We start from the raw sequence: 22551 nt of genomic DNA, 5'->3' as shown, positions 1-22551 counted from the left end.
AAGGATTTAAAGTAGCAAGTGTGAGGGCACACTTCTGAATGCAATATGCTTGAACCACCAATGAAAATGACAAACACCTGAGAGGATATCAAAGGCAGATGTCAAACTTGCAACAGTGACTTGGTACAAAATTTAGGCCCAAAAGCTAATAATTGCTGTATTGTTGAAAAAGGAAGTGGAGCAGTTAGAATGCAGTGAAAAGCAATATTTTCATCCTATGGCAACAGACTACATAAATCAGTAAATTGTAATGCACAACAATTTACCTAATGGCCAGACTGGTCTCCCCACAAGCCTTTCAATGTACATTATACAAGGTCTACCAATTGAATTAAATTGAGGTAGATTTACTGAAGATTAAGGCAATAGCACAGATGATATCAAAGCAGTACAAAAAATATGGGTTTGTAGATGAAATAGGTGTAACTTAAGGGACCAATAGTTTAGCCCCCATGCTCCTCAGTGTGGTTGTTAAGGGACAGACATTTAAGACATGAACAAAAATAGCATCATGTAAATTGTATCTCAGGCTACAGAACTGTACACACAGGATCCCTTAGTTATGTCACTAATCCAACAAGATGAGATACAAGACAACCTGGAGCCATCAAAGCAATTCACATCGTCACTGTCAGGGTGCCCTAGTTGGGTAACCCACTAACATGTTTAAACAAATTAACTTATTTACATTTCCTGCATGTATAGCAAAAAAAGTGATAAGGTGGTTTTGAGTTTCAAAATGTATGATGTGGTAATTGTTCCTTATAATACCTTTCAATATGGTTAATTAATTTTACACAGTTGCTATATGTTGCATCTATCAAGCTAAACACCATGGGGCTCATTGTTACCGTGTTAATTTCAGGAAAAATAGACAATAGCAGCCAGGAGATAATTCTTCTGGTTGCAGCCCAGAGGAAGATGCAGTGCTATGATTTCTGCTGCGAGACTATTGCAGCTATCATGTAGTACAGGGCTAGCAACCGTCAGCTGCAGCCTGAAACTTGGTTGCACAACTGTTGCGGCCTACTACAATGTTGACCTAGGAGATAGTGCCACAGAGGAGCACAGAAGGCAACTCTTTGCAAGCAGCACCATCTTATCTATAGCAGCCAAAGAGGGGTTGGGTCCTGGGTTACTCAATCACTTGTCTACTGACTCATGGCTGCACCATGTTTCATTTCTCTTCATTTTGGCCTATTTCTTAATTCCCTTTAAATTTCATTTACATACAATTTTCTTCTATCAGTTGTGTCCTCTCTAGTCCCTTCTAAGCTTGCATCTGAGGTGGTGAATAATTATACAAATGAGCTTAAATCAAAGAATTGAGTACGATCTGCACTTGAGTTTCAGACAGATGTTAAGTGTTAAAATCACAGAGCAGACTTGCATGTGAAGATAAAAATCAGCCCCCAGTTGGTCTACTGCTCATTTCTTAAACGAACAGCATATGGCATACCAGTGAAAGGAGTTCATATCGTAAATTTCTGTCCAAGAACAAATCTGAGTAATTCCTTAATCTCTTCTACTAAGCAAGAACTAGTTAGAATTAGCTAGTCAACTACACAAGGCCAAATAAAAGGTATTTATCAAGAGGCAATATTGTAAGTTTCTAAATCTCTATCAGCAAGTTGTCTAAAACATTTTTTTAAATAAAAACAAACATTTCAACATTTGGTGCTACTGGTTTGTTATGGCAAAAAATTACTTGACATTTAAACTAGAAAGACAATCAACCTTTTCTTCGAAGTCAATAATTCCATTACTTCCGTAGCATGTTAATGTTTCCTCTGTCCGGTCAATAGTAACATTTTGACAAACATGGCATCATTCATTAACAATTCAATGCATTACAAAGACACTTTTATACATGGATTGTTTAATAACTCAGCAGTCCCATTTCTGTTGGGCAGCTTCAGAGAGACTTAAAACAGACCCATAATTATTTGCAAGACAGAAGGTACGTCAAGGTAATAGGTTAATGCCTTGGTGTAATGTTTAATGTTTACTAGTGTGCTTGAAAGCTATTCTAATGTACTGTAGGAGAGAGATTAATTTTGCAAGAGGAAAGTCTGCAACTGCTGGAAATCTTAAACAAACAGATAGAAGTACTTAATAGGTCAGCATCTATAAAAGGAAGAGAGGTTATCAGAAAAAGGGTTTCACCCAAATATTTTCAGATGCTGACTGATCTGTTGTGCATTTCCACGCTTCTGTTCTTCTATCTTACAGAAATGACTCGTAAGAAACCTTTCCAAAAGGCTTTGCTTCATATACTTCAATTATTAATGATGTAATAGCAGCACATTTGGAAAGCAGTGACAGGCTCGGTCCAAGTCAGCATGGATTTATGAAAGGAAAATCATGCTTGACAAATCTTTTGAGGATGTAACTAGTAGAGTGGACAAAGGAGAACCAGTGGATGTGGTGTATTTGGACTTTCAGAAGGCCTTTGACAAGGTCCCACACAAGAGATTAGTGTGCAAAATTAAGCCCATGGCATTGGGAGTAATGTAATGACATGGATAGAGAGCTGGTTGGCAGACAGTGAGCAAAGAGCAGAAATAAATGGGTCCTTTTCAGAATGGCAGGCAGTGACAAGTACCGCAAGGTTCAGTGCTGGGACCCCAGCTATTTAGAATATACATTAATAATTTAGATGAAGGAATTGAATGCAATATCTCCAAGTTTGCAGATGACACTAAGCTGGGTGGCAGTGTGAGCTGTGAGGAGGATGCTGGGAGGCTGCAGGGTGACTTGGACAGGTTAGGTGAGTGGGCAAATGCATGGCAGATGCAGTATAATGTAGATAAATGTGAGGTTATCCACATTAGTGGCAAAAACAGAAAGGCAGATTATTATCTGAATGGTGACAGATTAGAAAAAGGGGAATTGCAACGAGACCTGGGTGTCATGGTACATCAGTCATTGAAAGTTGGCATGCAGGTACAGCAAGCAATGAAGGCAGCAAATGGCATGTTGGCCTTCAGAGCGAGAGGTTTTGAGTATAGGAGCAGGGAGGTCTTACTGCAGTTGTACAGGGCCTTGGTGAGGCCACACCTTGAATATTATGTACAGTTTTGGTCTCCTAATCAGAGGAAGGACATTCCTGTTATTGAGGGAGTACAGCGAAGGTTCACCAGACTGATTCCTGGGATGGCACACTAACATATGAAGAAAGACTGGATCGACTAGGCTTATAGTCACTGGAATTTAGAAGAATGAGAGTGGATCTCATTGAAACATATAAAATCTTGACCGTATTGGACAGGTTAGATGCAGGAAGAATGCTCCCAATGTTGGGGAAGTCCAGAACCAGGGGTCACAGTCCAAGGATAAGGGGCAAGCTATTTAGGACCGAGATGAGGAGAAACTTCTTCACTCAGAGAATTGTGAACCTGTGGAATTCTCTACCACAGAATGTTGTTGAGGCCAGTTCGTTAGATATATTCAAAAGGGAGTTAGATGTGACCCTTACGGCTAAAGGGATCAAGGGGTATGGAGAGAAAGCAGGAATGGGGTACTGAAGTTGCATGATCAACAATGATCTTATTGAATGGTGGTGCAGGCTCGAAGGGCCGAATGGCCTACTCCTGCACCAATTTTCTAAGTTTCTATACCTGGACCATTGAAAGTTACGTGCAGATTTGTGCAAATAGCTTCAACATTCTGATCTTTGTTTTATTCAGTATCTCAGGCTCTGCATTTTCTGAAGGCTTTTAAATGGTTTCTTCATTGTAATGAGCATCGGTGGCTTGATCTTGGGTTTATCCTGGAAAAGCTTGGCCTCGCTCTCAGTCGTGGGGAAGCGCTTTTGATAGATTTCTGGATATTCTTTTTGGAACTGAAGGAATATTAACATTTTTAGAAAAAATAGGTTAATAGAAATCTCTACCAATTCTATGTTTTTTTAAGCAAACAAAATATTTGAATTAGATTCTTCCTAAGGTAGGCAATTTAACATTGGCAGTTGTTCAGGTTTCACATATAGACATGATATTGCTGTTTTCACATCTGAGAACACACCCAATTGCATTAAAAAAATTCATGTTCAATATGGCCAGACTCTTCTCCCCCAACTCTGCTGTGTATAAGCCCACATTCTAATTTGTACACCTAGGGGCCGATTTTAACTGATCCCTTCGGGTGGGAAATGGGCAGCAGCGGGTTGACTGCCCATTTTACAACCCATCCGATTTCCTTTCCATTTAACTCAATGGAAAAGAAAATTGGGCAGACTGTAACATGGTAGGCCAACTTGTTGCTAGTGAAGTTAATTGCAAACTGAATGAAGTAAATGTTTTTGCATATTATGCACAGCAATGCGTTAGGACCGATGAGAGGATGTTACTCCAGACACTGGGGAAACCCGTGCATTTTCAGACTCATGTAATAAGTACCCCAACATGGCCCTTTCATTGGATGCTGAGGAAGAATTTTATAAAAAGGTACCTGTTTTAAATCAGAGAAATTTGGCTTTGCCCAGGATTTTTCTCACCTCTGCACTGTGTCAGATTATTGACGGTGACAGGACAAATTGAGAAGGGAAGGAGCTGAATAAAATAGTTGGTCATAAGGGATTCAATAATTAGAGGAAATAGATATAGAGTCCTCTGCAGTTGTGACTGAGGGTCCAGATAGTATGTTGCCTACCTGGTGCAAGGATAAAGGACATCTTGGAGCAATTGTAGAGGAACTTGGAGAGGGAGGGACAAGATCCAGTTGTCACGGTCCACATTGGGACCAGTGACATAGGGAAGAAAAAGGAGGTCCTGCTAAGGGAATATCAGAGGTTAGCAACTAAATTAAAAGACAGAACCTCACTGGTGGCAATCTCGGAATTTTAAAACTGAGCCACATGCTAATTGGCATAGGGATTGAACAGATCAGGAAGGTGAATGCATGGCTGAAAGACTGGTGTGCGAAGGAGGGGTTCCATTTCATGGGACACTGGCACCAGTACTGGGACAGGAAGGAGCTGTACCACTGGGTCAGGCTCCACCTGAACCGGATTGGGGCCGATGTCCTAGCGGAGAGGATAAACTTTAAACTAATAAGACAGAGTTGGGGGGGGGGGGGGGGGGGGGGGAAATCAAGGGAAAGTAACTAAGCCTTAAGATAAAAATAATAGGAGAGGAAAGTAAAGTTCAGACCAAAGTAAAGAATAACAGTAACATAAGTGGCCAGGGAACAGATTACAGTATAAAATGACTTAAAAATAAAGTGAGTGGAACTAATAAAAACATTTGCCGGTACAGGGTACAGCATTCAAAACAAAACGGGGAGGGGGGGATGGTTTACTGGAGGCAATAATTTGTAGCAAGCAACCAGATGTAGTAGGAACAAACATGGCTTGCATGAAGTACACAGACAATAAGTAATAATACAAACTTATTTATATTGTGCCTTTAACATAATAAAACGTCCCAAGGCGCTTCACAACAATTTTACAACACGTTAGATATTGCCCATTGAGGGAAAGAGAAAAAGAGCGTGAGAAGGAAGTGTAAAAAGAGCTTAAAGACTCAGGTCCGAAGAATGAATGAAGTATTTGTTCAATTGGTCTGCCATTTCTTTGTTCTCCATTATAAATTCACCTGAATCCAACTGCAAGGGACCTACGTTTGTCTTCACTAATCTTTTTCTCTTCACATATCTATAGAAGCTTTTGCAGTCAGTTTTTAATGTTCGCAGCAAGCTTCCTCTCATACTCTATTTTCCCTCTCAATTAAACCCTTTTGTCCTCCTCTGCTGAATTCTAAATTTCTCCCAGTCCTCAGGTTTGCTGCTTTTTCTAACCAATTTATATGCCTCTTCCTTGGATTTAACACTATCCTTAATTTCCCTCGTTAGCCATGGTTGAGCCACCTTCCCCGTTTTATTTTTACTCCAGACAGGGATGTACAATTGCTGAAGTTCATCCATGTGATCTTTAAACGTTTGCCATTGCCTATCCACCGTCAACCCTTTAAGTATCATTCACCAGTCTATTCTAGCCAATTCATGCCTCAAACCATCAAAGTTACCGTTCCTTAAGTTCAGGACCTTAGTTTCTGAATTAACTGTGTCACGCTCCATCTTAATAAAGAATTCTACCATATTATGGTCACTCTTCCCTAAGGGGCCTCGCACAACAAGATTGCTAATTAATCCTCTCTCATTACACATCACCCAGTCTAGGATGGCCAGCTCCCCGGTTGGTTCCTCGACATATTGATCTAGAAAACCATCCCTAATACACTCCAGGAAATCCTCCTCCACCGCATTGCTACCAGTTTGGTTAGTCCAATCAATATGTAGATTAAAGTCACCCATGGTAACTGCTGTACCTTTATTGCATGCATCCCTAATTTTTTGTTTGATGCTGTCCCCAAACTCACTACTGCTGTTTGGTGGTCTGTACACAACTCCCACTAGAGTTTTCTGCCCCTTGGTATTCCGCAACTCCACCCATACCGATTCCACATCATCCAAGCTAATGTCCTTTCTTATTAATGCATTAATTTCCTCTTTAACCAGCAATGCCACCCCGCCTCCTTTTCCTTTCTGTTTATCCTTCCTAAATGTTAAGTTCCCAGCCTTGGTCACCCTGGAGCCCCATCTCCGTGATGCCAATTACATCATACCCGTTAACTGCTATCTGCGCAGTTAATTTGTCCACCTTATTCCGAATACTCCTCACATTGAGGCACAGAGCCTTCAGGCTTGTCTTTCTAACACATTTTGCCCCTTTAGAATTTTGCTGTAATGTGGCCCTTTTTGCTTTATGTTTCTCTGCCCTCCACTTTTACTTTTCTTCTTTCTATCTTTTGCTTCTGCCCCCATTCTATTTCCCTCGGTCTCCCTGCATAGGCTCCCATCCCCCTGCCATATTAGTTTAACTCCTCCCCCAACAGCACGAAGGAAGACACCAAATAATCTTCCGGAAGTACTAGAGGACCGAGGGTTTAGTGAGAAGGAGGAGGAACTGAAGGATATCTTTATTAGGCGGGAAACTGTATTAGGGAAATTGATGGGATTGAAGGCCGATAAATCCCCAGGGCCTGATAGACTACATCCCAGAGTATTTAAGGAAGTGGCCCTAGAAATAGTGAACATTTTCCAACAGTCTATCGACTCTGGATCAGTTCCTATGGATTGGAGGGTAGCTAATGTAACACCACTTTTTAAAAAAGGGAGGGAGAGAGAAAGTGGGTAATCGTAGACCAGTTAGCCTGACATCAGTGGTGGGGAAAATGTTGGAATCAATTATTAAGGATGAAATAGCAGCACATTTGGAAAGCAGTGACAGAATTGGTCCAAGTCAGCATGGATTTATGAAGGGGAAATTATGCTTGACAAATCTTCTGGAATATTTTGAGGATGTAACTAGTAGAGTGGACAAGGGAGAACCAGTGGATGTGGTATATTTGGACTTTCAAAAGGTCCCACACATGAGATTGGTGTGCAAAATCAAAGCAAATGGTATTGGGGGTAATATACTGATATGGCTAGAGAACCAGTTGGCAGACAGGAAGCAGAGTCTGGATAAACTGTTCCTTTTCAAAATGGCAGGCAGTGACCAGTGGAGTGCCGTAGGGCTCGGCTCAGTGCTGGGACCCCAGCTCTTTACAATACACATCAATGATTTGGATGAAGGAATTGAGTGCAAGATCTCCAAGTTTGCAGATGACACTAAGCTGGGTGGCGATGTGAGCGGTGAGGGGGATGCTAAGAGGCTGCAGGGTGACTTGGACAGGTTAGGTGAGTGGGCAAATGCATGGCAGAAGCAGTATAATGTGGATAAATGTGAGGTTATCCACTTTGGGGGCAAAAACACGAAGGCAGATTATCTGAATGGTGGCAGATTAGGAAAAGGGGAGGTGCAACGAGACCTGGGTGCCATGGTTCATCAGTCATTGAAAGTTGGCATACAGGTACAGCAGGCAGTAAAGAAGGCAAATGGTATGTTGGCCTTCATAGCTCAGGGATTTGAGTATAGGAGCAGGGAGGTCTTACTGCAGTTGTACAGGGCCTTGGTGAGGCCTCACCTGGAATATTGTGTTCGGTTTTGGTCTCCTAATCTGAGGAAGGACATTCTTGCTATTGAGGGAGTGCATCGAAAGTTCACCAGACTGATTCCCGGGATGGCTGGACTGACATATGAGGAGAGACTGGATCAACTGGGCCTTTATACATTGGAGTTTAGAAGGATGAGAGGGGATCTCAGAAACATACAAGATTCTGACGGGACGGGACAGGTTAGATGCGGGTAGATTGTTCCCGATGTTGGGGAAGTCCAGAACCAGGGAACACAGTCTTAAGATAAGGGGTAAGCCATTTAGGACTGAGATGAGGAGAAACTTCTTCACTCAGAGTTGTTAACCTGTGGAATTCCCTGCTGCAGAAAGTTGTTGATGCCAGTTCATTGGATATATTCAAGGGGGAGTTAGATATGGCCCTTACGGCTAAGGGGATCAAGGGGTATGGAGAGAAAGCAGGAAAGGGGTACTGAGGGAATGATCAGACATGATCGTATCGAATGGTGGTGCAGGCTCGAATGGCCTACTCCTGCACCTATTTTCTATGTTTCTATGAGAATGACTAATGGGAATACCATGAGGTTAGGAAAGAAGTCAACAAAATTAATAAAGCATAAAAAGGAACAGAAAATAGCAGTTTAGGGTAGCTACTCAGGCCGGCAAAAGGTGGGAAGTGGTGTTCCACAGGAATCGGTGTTGGGACCACTGTTCACATTTTACAATAATGATTTGGGCTCGGGAATTGGAAGTACAATTTCAAAATTTGTGGACACCACCAAATTGGGAGGTACAGTTAATACAAAAGTGCAAGGTGGTGCATTTTGGTAGGAACAACAAGGAGGCCACATACTGCTTAGATAATCAGAGTCTGAATGGGTAGAGGAGCAAAAGAGACCAAGAGGTCCAGATACACAAATCACTAAAGGTTGTGACACAGGTTAGTAAGGCTATAAAGAAAAGCAATTGAAGCAGACAGCACTCGATCAGCTCCGTTGGGTAGGCCACATAGTTCGCATGCCAGACACGAAACTCCCAAAGCAAGTGCTCTACTCGGAGCTCCTTCACGGCAAACGAGCCAAAGGTGGGCAGCGGAAACGTTACAAGGACACCGTCAAGGCCTCCCTGATAAAGTGCAACATCCTTACTGACACCTGGGAGTCCCTGGCCAAAGACCGCCCCAAGCGGAGGAAGTGCATCCGGGAGGGCGCCGAGCACCTAGAGTCTCAACTCCGAAAGCATGCAGAATCAAGCGCAGGCAGCGGAAAGAGCGTGCGGCAAACCAGTTCCACCCTCCCCTTCCCTCAACGGCCATCTGTCCCACTTGTGACAAAGTCTGTGGCTCTCGTATTGGACTGTTCAGCCACCAAAGAACTCACTTCAGGAGTGGAAGCAAGTCTTCCTCGATTCCGAGGGACTGCTATGATGATGATGAAAGAAAAGCAATCAAAGAACTGAGGTTCATTTCTAGAGGGATAGAATTGAAAAGCAGAAGTTATGTTAAACTTCTATGGAACCTTAGTTAGTCCATACTTGGAATACTATGAACAGTTCTGGACTTCAGATTATAAAAAGGATATAGAGACACATTGGAGAAGGTGCAAAAAAGATTCATGCGGTTGATACCAGAACTGAGTGGATACATTTATCAGGAACAACTGAATAGGCTGTGGCTCTTTCCTCAAGAAGAGGCAAGGATGAGGGGTGAACTGAGAGAGGTCTTTAAGATAATGAAAGGGTTCGATAGGGTAGACAGAGAAAATGCTTCCACTCATTGAGTGTCCAAAAATAGAGGCTATAAATACACGATAGCTGCTGAATAATTCAATATGGAATTTAGGAGATACTTCTTCACTGAGTGGTAAGAATGTGGATGCGCAATCACGAAGTATTTGCTCAATTCCAGGATCATTCTGGAATGCAAATAAACCCCCAGCTTTTACTTTCTAGTGCTAACCATCTTAAACCCTTCTCCCCGGTCTCCTCCACCCTCACCAACAAGTGCGAGGAGCTCATGGACTTTTGTCTCTAAGATTGAGACCATCCGATCAGCTGCCTCTGCCACTTCCCTTCATCTCCTAGCCTACCAGGCCAAACTTCCTCTAAGGATCCCCCTGCCCTAGCCCTGAACTTGCATCTTTTTCCAGTTTTTTTCCCCGATCTCCAGTTATGACCTCTCCATGATTAAAAGAACATAATAGGAGCAGGATTAGGCCAAACGGCCTCTCGAGACTACTCCGCCATTCAATAAGATCATGGCTGATCATCGACCTCAACTCCTTTCCCGCCCGATTTCCATATCCCTTGATTCCCCTTGAGTCCAAAAATCGAACGATCTCAACCTTGAATATACTCAAAGTCTCAGCCCCCACAGTCCTCAGGGGCAGAGAATTCCAAAGATTCACAACCCTCTGAATGAAGAAGTTCCTCTTCATCTCGGCCTCTTATCCACTTCCTGCTCTCTTGACCCCATTTCTAATAAACTGACCACCCAACTTCCTTTTCTGGTTCCCATGTTAGCTGACATTGTTAATGGTTCTCTCCCCTCAGGTCCTGTCCCCCTCGCCTTCAAATACGCTGTCATCACCCCTCTCAAAAAAAAACCCTCAACCCCTCCGTCCTTGCAAACTACCGCCCCACCTCCAACCTCACTTTCCTCTCCAAAGTCCTTGAACATGTTGTCACCTCCCAAATCCATGCCCATCTCTCCTGGAACTCCATGTTTGAATCCCTCCAATCAGGTTTCCATCCCTGCCACAGTACCGAAACGGCTCGCAAATGACATCCTTTAAGACCGTGGCAAATGTAAACCACCCCTCCGCTATTATCCAGCTGGGTAGGAGCGTCCTCGCCTGGTACCATTCATATATCTAATCGTAGCCAGACAATCACCTGCATTGCTTCTCTTCACACTCCCGCATTACCTCTGGGGTCCCCCAAGGATTTATCCTTGGTCCTCCTATTTTTCATCTATATTCTGTCCCTTCGCGATAACATCTGAAAAAACAGCGTCAGTTTCCACATGTATGCTGATGACACCCAGTTCTACCTCACCACCACTTCTCTCAATCCCTCCAAGGTCTCTAAATTGTCAGACATCCAGTATTGGACGAGTAGAAATTTTCTCCAATTAAATATTGGGAAGACTGAAGCCATTGGTCTTCGCTCCCCGCCAAAAACTCCGTGACCTAGCCACTGACTCCATCCCTCTCGCTAGCAAGTTCACAATCTTGGTCTTGTATTTGACCCCAAAAGGAGCTTCTGACCATATATCTGTGGCATAATTAAGACCACCTATTTCCACCTCCAACATTGCCCGTCTCCGCCCCTGCCTCAGCTCATCCACTGCTGAAACCCTCATCCATGCCTTTGTTACCTCTAGACTTGACTATTCCAGCACATTCCTGCCTGGCCTCCCACGTTCTACCCTACGTAAACTTGTCATCCAAAACTCGGTGGCCCATGTCTTAACTCGCACCAAGTCTCATCCATCATTATCATAGCCGGTCCCTCGAATGAAGATGACTTGCTTCCACATGGGTTCACAGATGTTTCAATGAAGGACTGGATATTACAGTCCTGAACTTCAATTGAAGGGGTGGAAGATGCCTGTGCGTGGACTTTGTTAACACGTGGTGACCGTTACACATCAGCCACCACACGGACTTGACAGAGCTTGGCCTTTATCCAGTGGCAAGGGTTAACCAAGACGACTGGAGACCTGCTCTGCTGCATGGACCTAGTGCGCACACATGGGCTGACATGTGCTGCCCCTGGGCGCTCTGCCGCCGCGATCTCGCGCTGCTCCGAATTCTCGCCGCTCCTCCGCCACAAAAACATTTGCCGTACCTCAGTCACGATCTCTCACCACTCATCCGCTCCGCTGCTCCACTGTAACTGGGCCCCGTCGATGTTCCTGCCCATGCTCCAGACAGCGACCTGGGTTTTGATTACTTCACCTAGTCGTCCACTTCGAAGCCGTCACACACTTGTAGCAGCTCGTGCTGGAAGCTGTAGTGGTATGCTCTTTTATCCGCCCATCGCAGGTCGGGGTAGCCCACGATGTTCCAGGGCTCGCGTTGCTCTTTTATCCTCCCAACATCCATCACCCCTGTGCTCACTGAACTACATTGGCTCCCGGTTAAGCAATGCCTTGATTTTAAAATTCTCATCCTGGCTTTCAAATCCCTCTATGGCTTTGCCCCTCTAATCTTCTCCAGCCCCCCACCCCTCCCCCTGCGCTCCTCTAATTCTGCCCTCGGGCATTCCTGATTATAATCGCTCAACCATTGGTGACCATACCTTCAGTTGCCTAGGCCCCAAGCTTTGCAATTCCCTCCCTAAACCACTCCACCTCCTTCAAGACACTCCTTAAAACTTCTCAAAAGCCCAAATTTCTACTTATGTGGCTTGGTGTCAAATTTCATGTCTTACAACCCTCGTGCGAAGCTCCTTGGGACATTTTACGATGGTAAAGGTACTATATAAATACAAGTTGTTGTTTGAGGAAAATAGCAGAGAAGCATTTAAGGGGAAGCTAGATAGTACAAGGGAGAAAGGAATAGAAGGACATGCGGATAGGATTAGATGAAGAGGGGCGAGAGGAGGCTCTTGTAGTACATGAACGCCAGCATAGACAAGTAGGGCCGAATGACCTGTGAGCTGTAGCCTCTATGGGCTCAAATTGGCCAGGAGTTGCTGTTTTTTTTGGAGCTACTGGATTTTTCTGGAGTACCTTAAAAATCCCCATTTTGCACATTCAATTTGTGCCAGTGTAAGTGAGTTAGTTAGGATTTTTTTAAAAAGTTTAGTTTTTTTTTCCCCAAAAGGGAACGTTACCAGCCACCTATGCCCGTTTTGGCCATTTCGGAGTGCTAATAGTTGCTCCGAACTAACTTAGGCCAGCGTATGTGGCCGCACAGAAAACCCTTGGAGAGTTAAGAAATCAGCACAGGTAGGTACATCTGAGACCAATTGGCCAGAGATAGGGGCAGGAAGGGAAGCTGAGAGGACCTTGTAAAGCACTAAACAAAGCACAACAACATTCAAGTATAAAAACATTCAAGTATAAAAACATTCAAGAATAAAAACATTCAAGAAATAAAAAATAAAACTAAATCCTACCTTCCTATCAAAACTCGGCCTGTGAAGTCAGCGGGCCGGCCGGTGCGGGAGACCACTTGGCCGGGAATAGGTGCGGGACGACGGGAAGAGCACAGGCCGCCGACATCCAAGCAGAAAATGACTTCTAAGAAACTGCCAAAGGAGACATGGAACCCCTACTTCCACTGGGTATTTCAGTGTGTGTGTGTGTGTGTGTGTGTGTGTGTGTGTGTGTGTGTGTGTGTGTGTGTGTGTGTGTGTGGTGTGTCTCTCTCTCTTTCTCTCCCCCACACACACACACTCTCTCTGACACACTCTCTCTCTTTCCTCCTCCTCCTCCTCCTCCCCCCCCCCCCGGGAGAGAGAGACACACACACACACACTATTCCAGTGAACGTAGTTCTAGCCTGGCGCACATTGTGAGGCCACTCGGCCTGGGATACATCGGGTCCCACACTGCAGAGGAGCTGCTGCGCATGCGCAAAACCTCCATTGCGTACACGGAGAGCTGCCGACACTGTTTTCACACAGGGCCCTAGCTCCGCCCCCTAAACAGACCACGCTGCGCCAAGCTATGGGAGGCGCCAGAGCGGCCAAAATCCGGAGACATCTTTTTGGTGCCGTTTTCAGCCCACAAAGTCGACGCATCTCTGGTGAGTATGGTGAAAAAACAGTGGGCCAATTTTGAGCCTTTAGTAACTATGTAAATAAGGATAATTTGTTTCCAGTGGCAGAAGAGTCAGAAACCAGTGGTCACAGATTGAAGGTAATTAGCAAAAGAATAAGGGGCAACATGAGGAAAAAACATTTATACAGTGAATTATGATCTGGAATGCACTGTCTGAAAGGGTGTTGGAAGCAGATTCAATAATAACTTTCAAAAGGGAATTGGATAAATACTTTAAAAGGGCAAAAATTGCAGGGTATGGGGAAACAGAAGGGGTGTGTGCCTAATTGGATAACTCTTTCAAAGAGCCGTCTCAGACACGATTGGCCGAATGGCCTCATTCTGTGCTGTATCATTCTATGATTGAGCTAGGGCAGCAGTAGTAGGGACAGTATAATTGCCCTCATCATCCCTTAATTACTATCCAGTGACTCCACTGAATTAGATTGGTCTGGATTCCCCCTCAAAATCGAATAATGTGCTAACACTCATCATCTAGGTTCGCACAAGAATAATCATCAATTGGGTAAGTTACTGCAAGGAATCAAGAGCCTGTACTCCAGCAAGAGTCTGTGCTATTAGGAGAGCAAGGAAGAGGAGATAGTTGAAAGGTAATGAATTATCTTATATTAGGGGTAAAAAAGCATTATTTTTTTTTTTATTGGCGATAACAGGAAAATGCACTCAACCAACCATCTGAAATACTATCTTTACGATAGGATGATCAACTAAAATTTCCTGAAAGACTGCATGACAAGGAACCTGTGCAGACTGGCAGGTTGTGAATGCAAGAATAATTTATTATAGAGATATCATTTCCTAGGTAATGCATATGGATAAAGTACAACTCAGCCATGATTTTCAGATGAATACATTTGCACAAGTTTGTTGTAACCAATGGAATCCACACACATGCAAATGAGGGAGATTATGGAACACCAGGAAACAAGGAATTAGTCACATTTTCTTGAAGTGGTTCTGCAATGCAAGCACAATTTTAAATAGCCCTGGAGCGAAGACTGGGTAAATTTGAAATTAGAATCCCTTGCAGAAATGATTTGAAACATTTATGCAATACAGCAACATTTCAAGGCCTGTTGAGTTGAAGAAACTGCCATTTTCTGCAAAAGGATGGTGCAGCTCATTTACTGAGCCACTTCTCAAATTGACTTTTGGATTATTTGTGCAATTATCTCTGGCTACCAAAAAAAAAAAATCTATAAAAAGTTACTTCTTTTGCTTACTTGTTTAATCTTTTTCCTCTTGTCCTTAATTGACAATTTATTGTCTTCCACAATGTTTTCCAACAACTCAGCTATGGCAACCTGAGACACAGAAATCTTTTGCTCTTCAAATTCTCTGGTGCTTATCTGTTGGCAGAATGTATACATTGGGACTGCACCATTTATGTCTGTGCATGGATATTTAATCTGAAAACCAATAAGCATAAATTAACATACAGAACTCAAAGTGCTAAAAGTATGTTGGACTGAGATTCATATTACTGCTGTATTGCATGAAGTTAATACATACAACACACATATCCTTTGAAAATCATTTATTACTAACATATAGCATACCTGGACCTTTTGGAGATGATTGATGTGATCTTCAACAGCATTCTGCAGATAAGGTGGTATCTGCAGAATCTCTTGATGGTGGTCCAGTAAGAAGGAAACAAGTCGTGTACCTAGTAATTCGTCAAGATCAACTTCTTTTTCACAACGTAGTATACACCGTGAAAATGTTTGAACCACCTGTGAAGTAAACCAAGATGTGCAGTCAAGGAATCGGATGCCAATTCTCATCTCACTATTTTCTCATTTTCCCCTAATAGTTCTTCTCCCCATCTCTCCTGAAGGCAGAAGCTCTTACTGGTATGCAGTGTGACAGCTCACCTGTACATCACTCAAATCATTCTCCACGAGTGTCAGCAGGCTATTTGACCCTGACGGTGGTAGTGGTGGGGTAGGCCTTACACTCAGACCTGATGGTTCTCATCTGATGTCCACAAACGTACAGTTCCCAGCAGGGGATACTAGATAGTAATCATAGACTTGAAAAAAATTATAGTCCTATTCACCAGAATAGAGAAGGTTGAGGGAATCAAAATTTTGCAGTGGTAAATAATGAAAGACTATTTCCACTGGTAGGTGAATCATAAATTTAGGTTTAAGCTAGAAACAAAGGGGATTTGAGAACAATTTTCACACAAAGGGCTATTAGAATACAGAATTCATTACAAGCAGTTATTAAAGCTGTAAAATTAAATAAAAGTACGTTGAAAACATTGGGTAGCTGGGATTTAGATATTTCTAATATCTCTTGAATGGAGGAAAGATTTCCAGAAGTGAAGAAAGTATGCTTGCTTGTATCCTAGCTGAGATAGGCTAATGCAGAGACCAAGCTTCAAAACTGGTATACTGCTAGTTTATAGTGGTACTACACTACACATTGTTACCCACTGAACCATGGGGCAGCAACAACTTGTATTTATATAGCACCTTTGACTTTAATAAAAGTCCCACAGCGCTTCACAGGAGTATTACAGAAAACATTTTGACCCAAGCCACATAAGGAGAAATTAGAGCAGGTGACCAAAGGCTTGGTCAAAGATGTAGGTTTTAAGGAGCGAGAGAGAGGTAAAGAGGCAGAGAGGTTTAGGCAGAGAATTCCAGAGCTTAGGGCCTAAGCAACGGAAGGCACAGCCACCAATGGTTGAACGATTATAATCAGAGATGCTCAAGAGGGTAGAATTAGAGAAGCGTAGATATCTCGGGCGGGGTGGTTGTGGGACTGAAGGAGATTACAGAGATAGGGAGGGGAGAGACCATGAAGGGATTTGAAAACAAGGATGAGAATTTTGAAATCGATGCATTGCTCAAATGTAGGTCAGCAAGTACAGAGGTGAAGGTGAACAGGATTTGGAGTTAGGACACAGGCAGCAGAGTTTTGGGGGAAAGGAGAAGAAAGCTTTCCTTCTCTTTTAATTCACTCCTTTATAAATGGGTCAAGTGCAAGCTTTACCCACTTTATTACTTTATCATTTGTTTAGATCACATTTACACAAAATTGCTTGGCTTTGGACAACTACTACTTACTTTTACATTTCACTTGGCATGTTATTTCAATAAAGTAATTTTAAAAATGAAAGATTTTTTTTTTTTCCATAGAAGGGCTACGCTAGAGGTTTTGGGAAAGCACTTTTTGAACTGACTTGCAAGTCTGCACATATTACCCAAAACTGATGCATGCAATCCAGAAAGTGGAGAGAGGAGGCATTCAGGTCTGGTACAATTGTTCCAAATCTGAAGCTACTGTATAGTACCTTGGTCTTCAACAGATCTGGGACTAGAGGTTGAATTTATGCACACTATTTCATGCTCATTGCAGACCGCAGCACCAAACAAACTAGTTCCATTAAAGGGTAGGTAAAGTTTCAGTTTTTCTTTTAAAGCCACACTTGGAGGAATATTTTCATAGGTACTGGTCACACTTCAGTATCTTGCCCAATGAGCAATAATCCTGAGTGAGCTTCAATAGCAAATGTCGGTAAACTATCCAACTTTGGAGGATATCACATCCACCCAGATGCTATGGTCACTTCCAGTTGGAATCTCTGTCTTGCAATCAGGAGTGGGTATTCCCGACCCAGACCTAGCTGCCCCAAGACCAATTGTAGCACAGCTGTCAAACTGACTGCAATCAGCTAACTCAGTACAGTCTGGGATCCTCCTTGTCTGTTACATGCATTACTTTCCAACTGATAGCCAAAACCAGCTGAGCCATTGAGGAGGAAGTTATATCTTCAATGAGAACACAATACCTCAGCATTGTCTATGATTTGGATTGTTTTTAAAAAGATTTACAATATTTGTATTCTGTCTCAGTCCTTTCTCTAAGTGAAGAAACATTTAGTCCCCTAACACCCCCATCAATGCTGAATCAGAGAAAATATCTAGTGTAAAACTCAAAAGATGTGACCATCAGAAATCATACAAAGATTATGCTGTACTCAAGACAAAAGTAAAATACCCAGTCATATGAGGATACAACACATAGGCTGGGGTTTTCTGCTCCTGTTCTCATCAAGGCACTGTTGTCTGCTCATTAAAGTTTTCCACAAGATTCTTACACAAAGGTATTTGAACAATTTCAATGCAGTTTAGCCTCAAACCTGGCACTAAAGTGGTCATTTCACTTAGAGACCGCAAAAATGGCTGGTGTGGGAAATGAAACAAATCTCAATTTCTGTGGATAGGGTGAGGAATTTGATCAGAGATCAGCAGAAAGAACTTCACTCTGCAGTTGGTTGGCTGTATCTGATCTGCAAGTGCTTGATGGCAAGACTGGGTACGTGTCATTCCCATCCTCGAGTACAAAAGTCCAATTTTTTTCCTAAGTTGGCATGTGCTTTACATTTGAAAATAATATCAGAATTCATGCAAATTCAGCTTGGCACCAAGACATGTCGCATTTCACCATACCAGGTCAATGCGGAATTAAGTTAGGCACATACCAACATTCTTGTTCCCATGGCTTCATGAAGTTGTGGCATATCAACATTTTGGCTGATGCGAGATATCATGCGCATAAGTAGTTGCAGTTTTCTACGATTGGGCGGAGGCAAGAAGAGACAACATATCTGAAGGGCTTCAATGGCAACCTGCTCCAGCTGAGGTTGTAGCAAACCTGCAGTACGAGTATGAATCAGGTTTTACTATATTCTTCTCTATTGTTATTTAATGCATACATATACTAAAAATAAATATTTACAGTGACTCCTGCCAACAAACCGGAAGCTGATTTCAATGACTGGGAGCTGCGCAGAAGCATCTTGATCATTAATCTAGAGATTTTGGTGATGCTTCTGCTTGCCCCGCCCCCTGTTCCTGACATTTCAGCCTGGCTCCATTTTCCTGACAATTCAGCCCCCCTCTGTTTCTCCGCGATTTCAGCCCCACTCTTTGTTTCCAATATTTCCACCAAAACAAACAGACTGCGCATGCGCAACTATTTCCGGTTTGTTGGCAGCAGTCGTGTCCATTAATGTTTGGGTAACTAATTCCCTCCAAATTTAAATTTGAATATTTCAATGTTCATAAATTAGACTCCTAAAACGGAGCAAATACTAGGGAATACAGTTTGTTAACAATAATTGCATTAGTATACTCCTAACCCACAAACACCAAATCCCCCTCTACTCTGAGTGAGGTACAGTGACAGTTTGAGTTGTGAGTCCATCATAGCTGTCCCCATCAAGCTGCTGATAGCTAACACAAAGCCACTATTAGCAATATCCAACTTAGTCTTAAAATCCAATTATTTTACATAGTACACTAATACTGTGATAATTTTTCTATTTATAGTAATTAAAACATACTACCCCATTAAATTTTACAAATTTAGGTATATTTAATTGATCTTTTCCAAATACGCATGGACAAAAATACACAAGCCGAGACAAAGACGCCAAACAATGCATGCAGTATTCAGCATTAATCTTACTTTGCGAGCCACTTAAACATCCTACAAATGTTGAGCGGCAACCAGCTGAAGAGGGGTTTTCAGATCCATCCACAGCATATTTGCAACATTGGAACTCAAGTGGCCCATGTGAAGCTGGAACTCTACCGCCCACTGTAGTAGCTAAACTGAATGTACTTGGTCTTAGTCCGAGCTGAGCTGAACAATCAGGTTTCATAGTGACTTCTGCAACTGGAGCATTTATATTAAAGTAGCTGCCTATATCTTTGGATATTTTACAGGTACTGGCTGTATTTAACTCATGGCAGTTCATTTTAGAAAAATGGTTCAATCTTTGACACTGTAAATCCTGATTCTGCTGGTCTGGACCCTGAACTGACTTTTGGTTGGCTGTACTAATTGACTTTCCATTGAACAATTCTTGATTTGAATAATTAGTCCAAGGTTCTTTATTGCATTCTGTCAAGGTCCATGCTGAACTACACCTAGAGGTAGAGTTAGAAATTTGTTGTCTGCCACTTTCCAAATAAAGATTTGACATGGATTCTGCTTTTGGTCTACTGTTAGCGAGGGATTGGATGTCCTTATTCTGGTACTGTTCATTACCATCTTGGTGCCTTGGCACATTTAGGTCAGCGTGACACAGTGGTTTGTGTAGTTTATTTCCATTTGAAAGATTCGCAATATGTCCTACTGAGTAGCGCCTAGCCTTGACTGAACAGTGCTGTACGTGATCATTCTTTAAATTAGTCAGATTGTGACAGCTGCCTCCTATTAGTTGCTCTTTGACATCAGCTTTTCTGTAGTTTTTCACATACTGGTTTAGACGTTTCGCACATCCTTTTTGAAGGTTATGCTCATTTCGAATGAGTTTTTGCTCAGATGTACATTCCATTTCCTCTTGTTGCTGTTCTGGTTCAAATAGAAGGTTGTTTTCTTCTGAAACGTCTTTGCGAATTAAGCTTAGTAACAGGCACTCTGTTGATTTGAAAGAGTTTATATGGCTATTCAAGTGCTGTGATTTTGCTGGCTGTGGACAGCTGAGTTCATCCAAATTCTTGCGCTTTCCTTGCTGTCTGTTTGAGATCATGATGTAACCACATAAAACTAGCAGAAAACCAAAAGAGATTTAGGTACACAGTGGAGTGCAAATAAACAGTAAACATTAGTAATGAGTGCAGCAAAGATGACAAAATACATAACTCTTTGCAAAATGTGTGTTAGTAACAGAGAAAGCATAAAGCAGACTGAAAAAACAAAGCAACAATGACAAAGGGGTACAACTTATTTTAAGTGGTGTAACTACCCCTCAAAAACATTAATAAAATTACAAGTGAAAAGAAGAATCAAGTACAATAAACCTTTCATAGAGAGGAATTACCAGTAACACAACTCCAGGTGTTCAAATCCAGTTGTTAGTGTTTTGGATATTCTTGCTTTCATGTACCTACCCAGTATATTCACAAAGAGTTCATAATGTTCAAATGTAAGCAGAGGTTCAGGAAGATTTAGAAAGTAATCTGCAACCGTTTTAAATACATCTCGCTCAAAACCAGGATAAGTTGGCTGGCTCAGGTCATTGTTCCGGGGCCCTGAATAAAAAAAGGTGTCATAAATATTAATACAATACATTGGGCAGCGATAATGAAGTTAAATCAATTCTCAGAGGACCTATAAAAAATTGAAAGGAAATGTGATTTACAAGTCAAATTCAATTAAAAAAAAAGTCAAATCAATTTCTAACAGGAAAAGAAAGACTCAATTGTATTTATATGTATATAACCTCGGGATGTCCCATTGGTATTCTCACCCGAGTCAGCAGGCTGTGGGTTCAAGCCTCACTGTGGGATTTGAGCATATAATCTATGCTGACACTCCATCACAGAGCGTATAACAGCAATTTCTAATATGTCCAAAGTTATCATTGAAAACGTAGATAGAAAATGCATATAGTCCCAGAAGATCTCCTGTGGCGTTGCTCAAGGTAAATCAGAGAATTCGTTGTTTCATAACATTAGTTTATGTCATGTAGGAATAAACACTGATCTAAAGTAACTAATAATTCAATTACATTTTTATTAAAAATGTATTCTGGGACTTTTACTGATGTTTTGGCAATCAAATTTTACAAATCTGTGCATTATTCTGTGAAAATTTAAGTGAGTGATTTATATTTTACATGGATTACTTTGCCAATGTAGTTAATATTTATTCCTTATTTTTAATGCTGAGAATGCACAGCAAGATGGTCAACTCGAGTTAGATTATTGGGCAGGGGGGAGGAATTAACATGTGGGGCGATGTATCTGTGCAAACGTCGAGATGTGTCCAGCCCCGTCCCCATCCTATTTACATAGCTTTGCCAAGCTGGGAGCCACATTGGTGTTCAGAAAGTTCAATGATAAGACAAGGCCAAAGGATGGGATGGTGGTCAGACCATTCTCCCCACCAGGAAAAATCCCGTGTTCTCACTGCCCCATCGAAAGGTGGACACCTTAAATCCCCACATCTCCCAATACTCCTCACATCTCCCTCTACATATTCTCTACCTCTACACACTTCCCTGCCTCCCACCCCCCCGCCCCCCCCAATATCTCTGCACAGATGCTCTTGCTCCCTTACACATCCACTCCCTCTTCACACCCTACCCACTAATATTTTCCCTCTCTTTGCACAAGCCTTCCCTTGATATACTCTCTACCCCTTTTCTTCTCTCATATACCCACTCTCTCTTTCACACCATTTCCTTCCCCCTTCGTACTCCTTTCCCATCTCTTGCTATGCAATCCCTCCCCATTCCTTCTACACACCTTTTCCATGCTCTCCAACTTCCTCTCCCCTACTCTAAGCAGATCAGAATGGAAAGTAAAGCATACACACATACATAGCTAGAAAGTTCAACTTCATGCCATTTTGGATTGTCTGAACCCATTTGCCATTTAAAAAAAATTGTAAATGTTAACTTACAGTTTGCTAGACACTTCATAGCAGACAGCACCCAATGAGGCAGGTCCTCTGCAAAGAAAGAAAAGTATTTGAGGAACAAATTCTATGTACTAAAAAAGGAAGCAGACAAAAAGCAAGAAACTATAGACCAGTTAGCCTAACATCTGTCGTTGGGAAAATGCTGGAATACATTATTAAGGATGCAGTAAGCGGGACATTGGGAAAAGCATGTTTCAATCAAGCAGAGTCAGCACAGTTTTATAAAAGGGAAATTGTGTTGGACAAATTTGCTGGAATTCTTTGAGCTTGTACCGAGCAGGGTGGATAAGG

General features: G+C 42.3%; 1 protein-coding gene across 3 annotated transcripts in view; it reads right to left on the bottom strand.

Moving 5' to 3' along the window:
- Window positions 1–281: 281 nt before the first annotated feature.
- Window positions 282–22551, bottom strand: part of LOC139268602 (DEP domain-containing protein 1A-like) — a 53036-nt gene continuing 30766 nt past the window's right edge. For all 3 annotated transcript variants that reach the window (XM_070886986.1, XM_070886987.1, XM_070886988.1), the window contains 7 exons: window positions 22243–22290; window positions 20727–20867; window positions 19297–20382; window positions 18308–18480; window positions 15369–15545; window positions 15033–15218; window positions 282–3844 (listed from right to left, as the gene is read on the bottom strand). In XM_070886986.1, coding sequence (XP_070743087.1) covers window positions 3686–3844; window positions 15033–15218; window positions 15369–15545; window positions 18308–18480; window positions 19297–20382; window positions 20727–20867; window positions 22243–22290 — 1970 coding nt within the window. In that variant the 3' untranslated portion in view covers window positions 282–3685. The remainder of the gene's footprint in view (window positions 3845–15032; window positions 15219–15368; window positions 15546–18307; window positions 18481–19296; window positions 20383–20726; window positions 20868–22242; window positions 22291–22551) is intronic.

This window comes from Pristiophorus japonicus, chromosome 8 (assembly GCF_044704955.1).
Source record: "Pristiophorus japonicus isolate sPriJap1 chromosome 8, sPriJap1.hap1, whole genome shotgun sequence".
Classification (NCBI taxonomy): domain Eukaryota; kingdom Metazoa; phylum Chordata; class Chondrichthyes; family Pristiophoridae; genus Pristiophorus; species Pristiophorus japonicus.
Note: the sequence above shows the minus strand (reverse complement) of the source record. Positions and strands in the feature narration are given on the sequence as shown.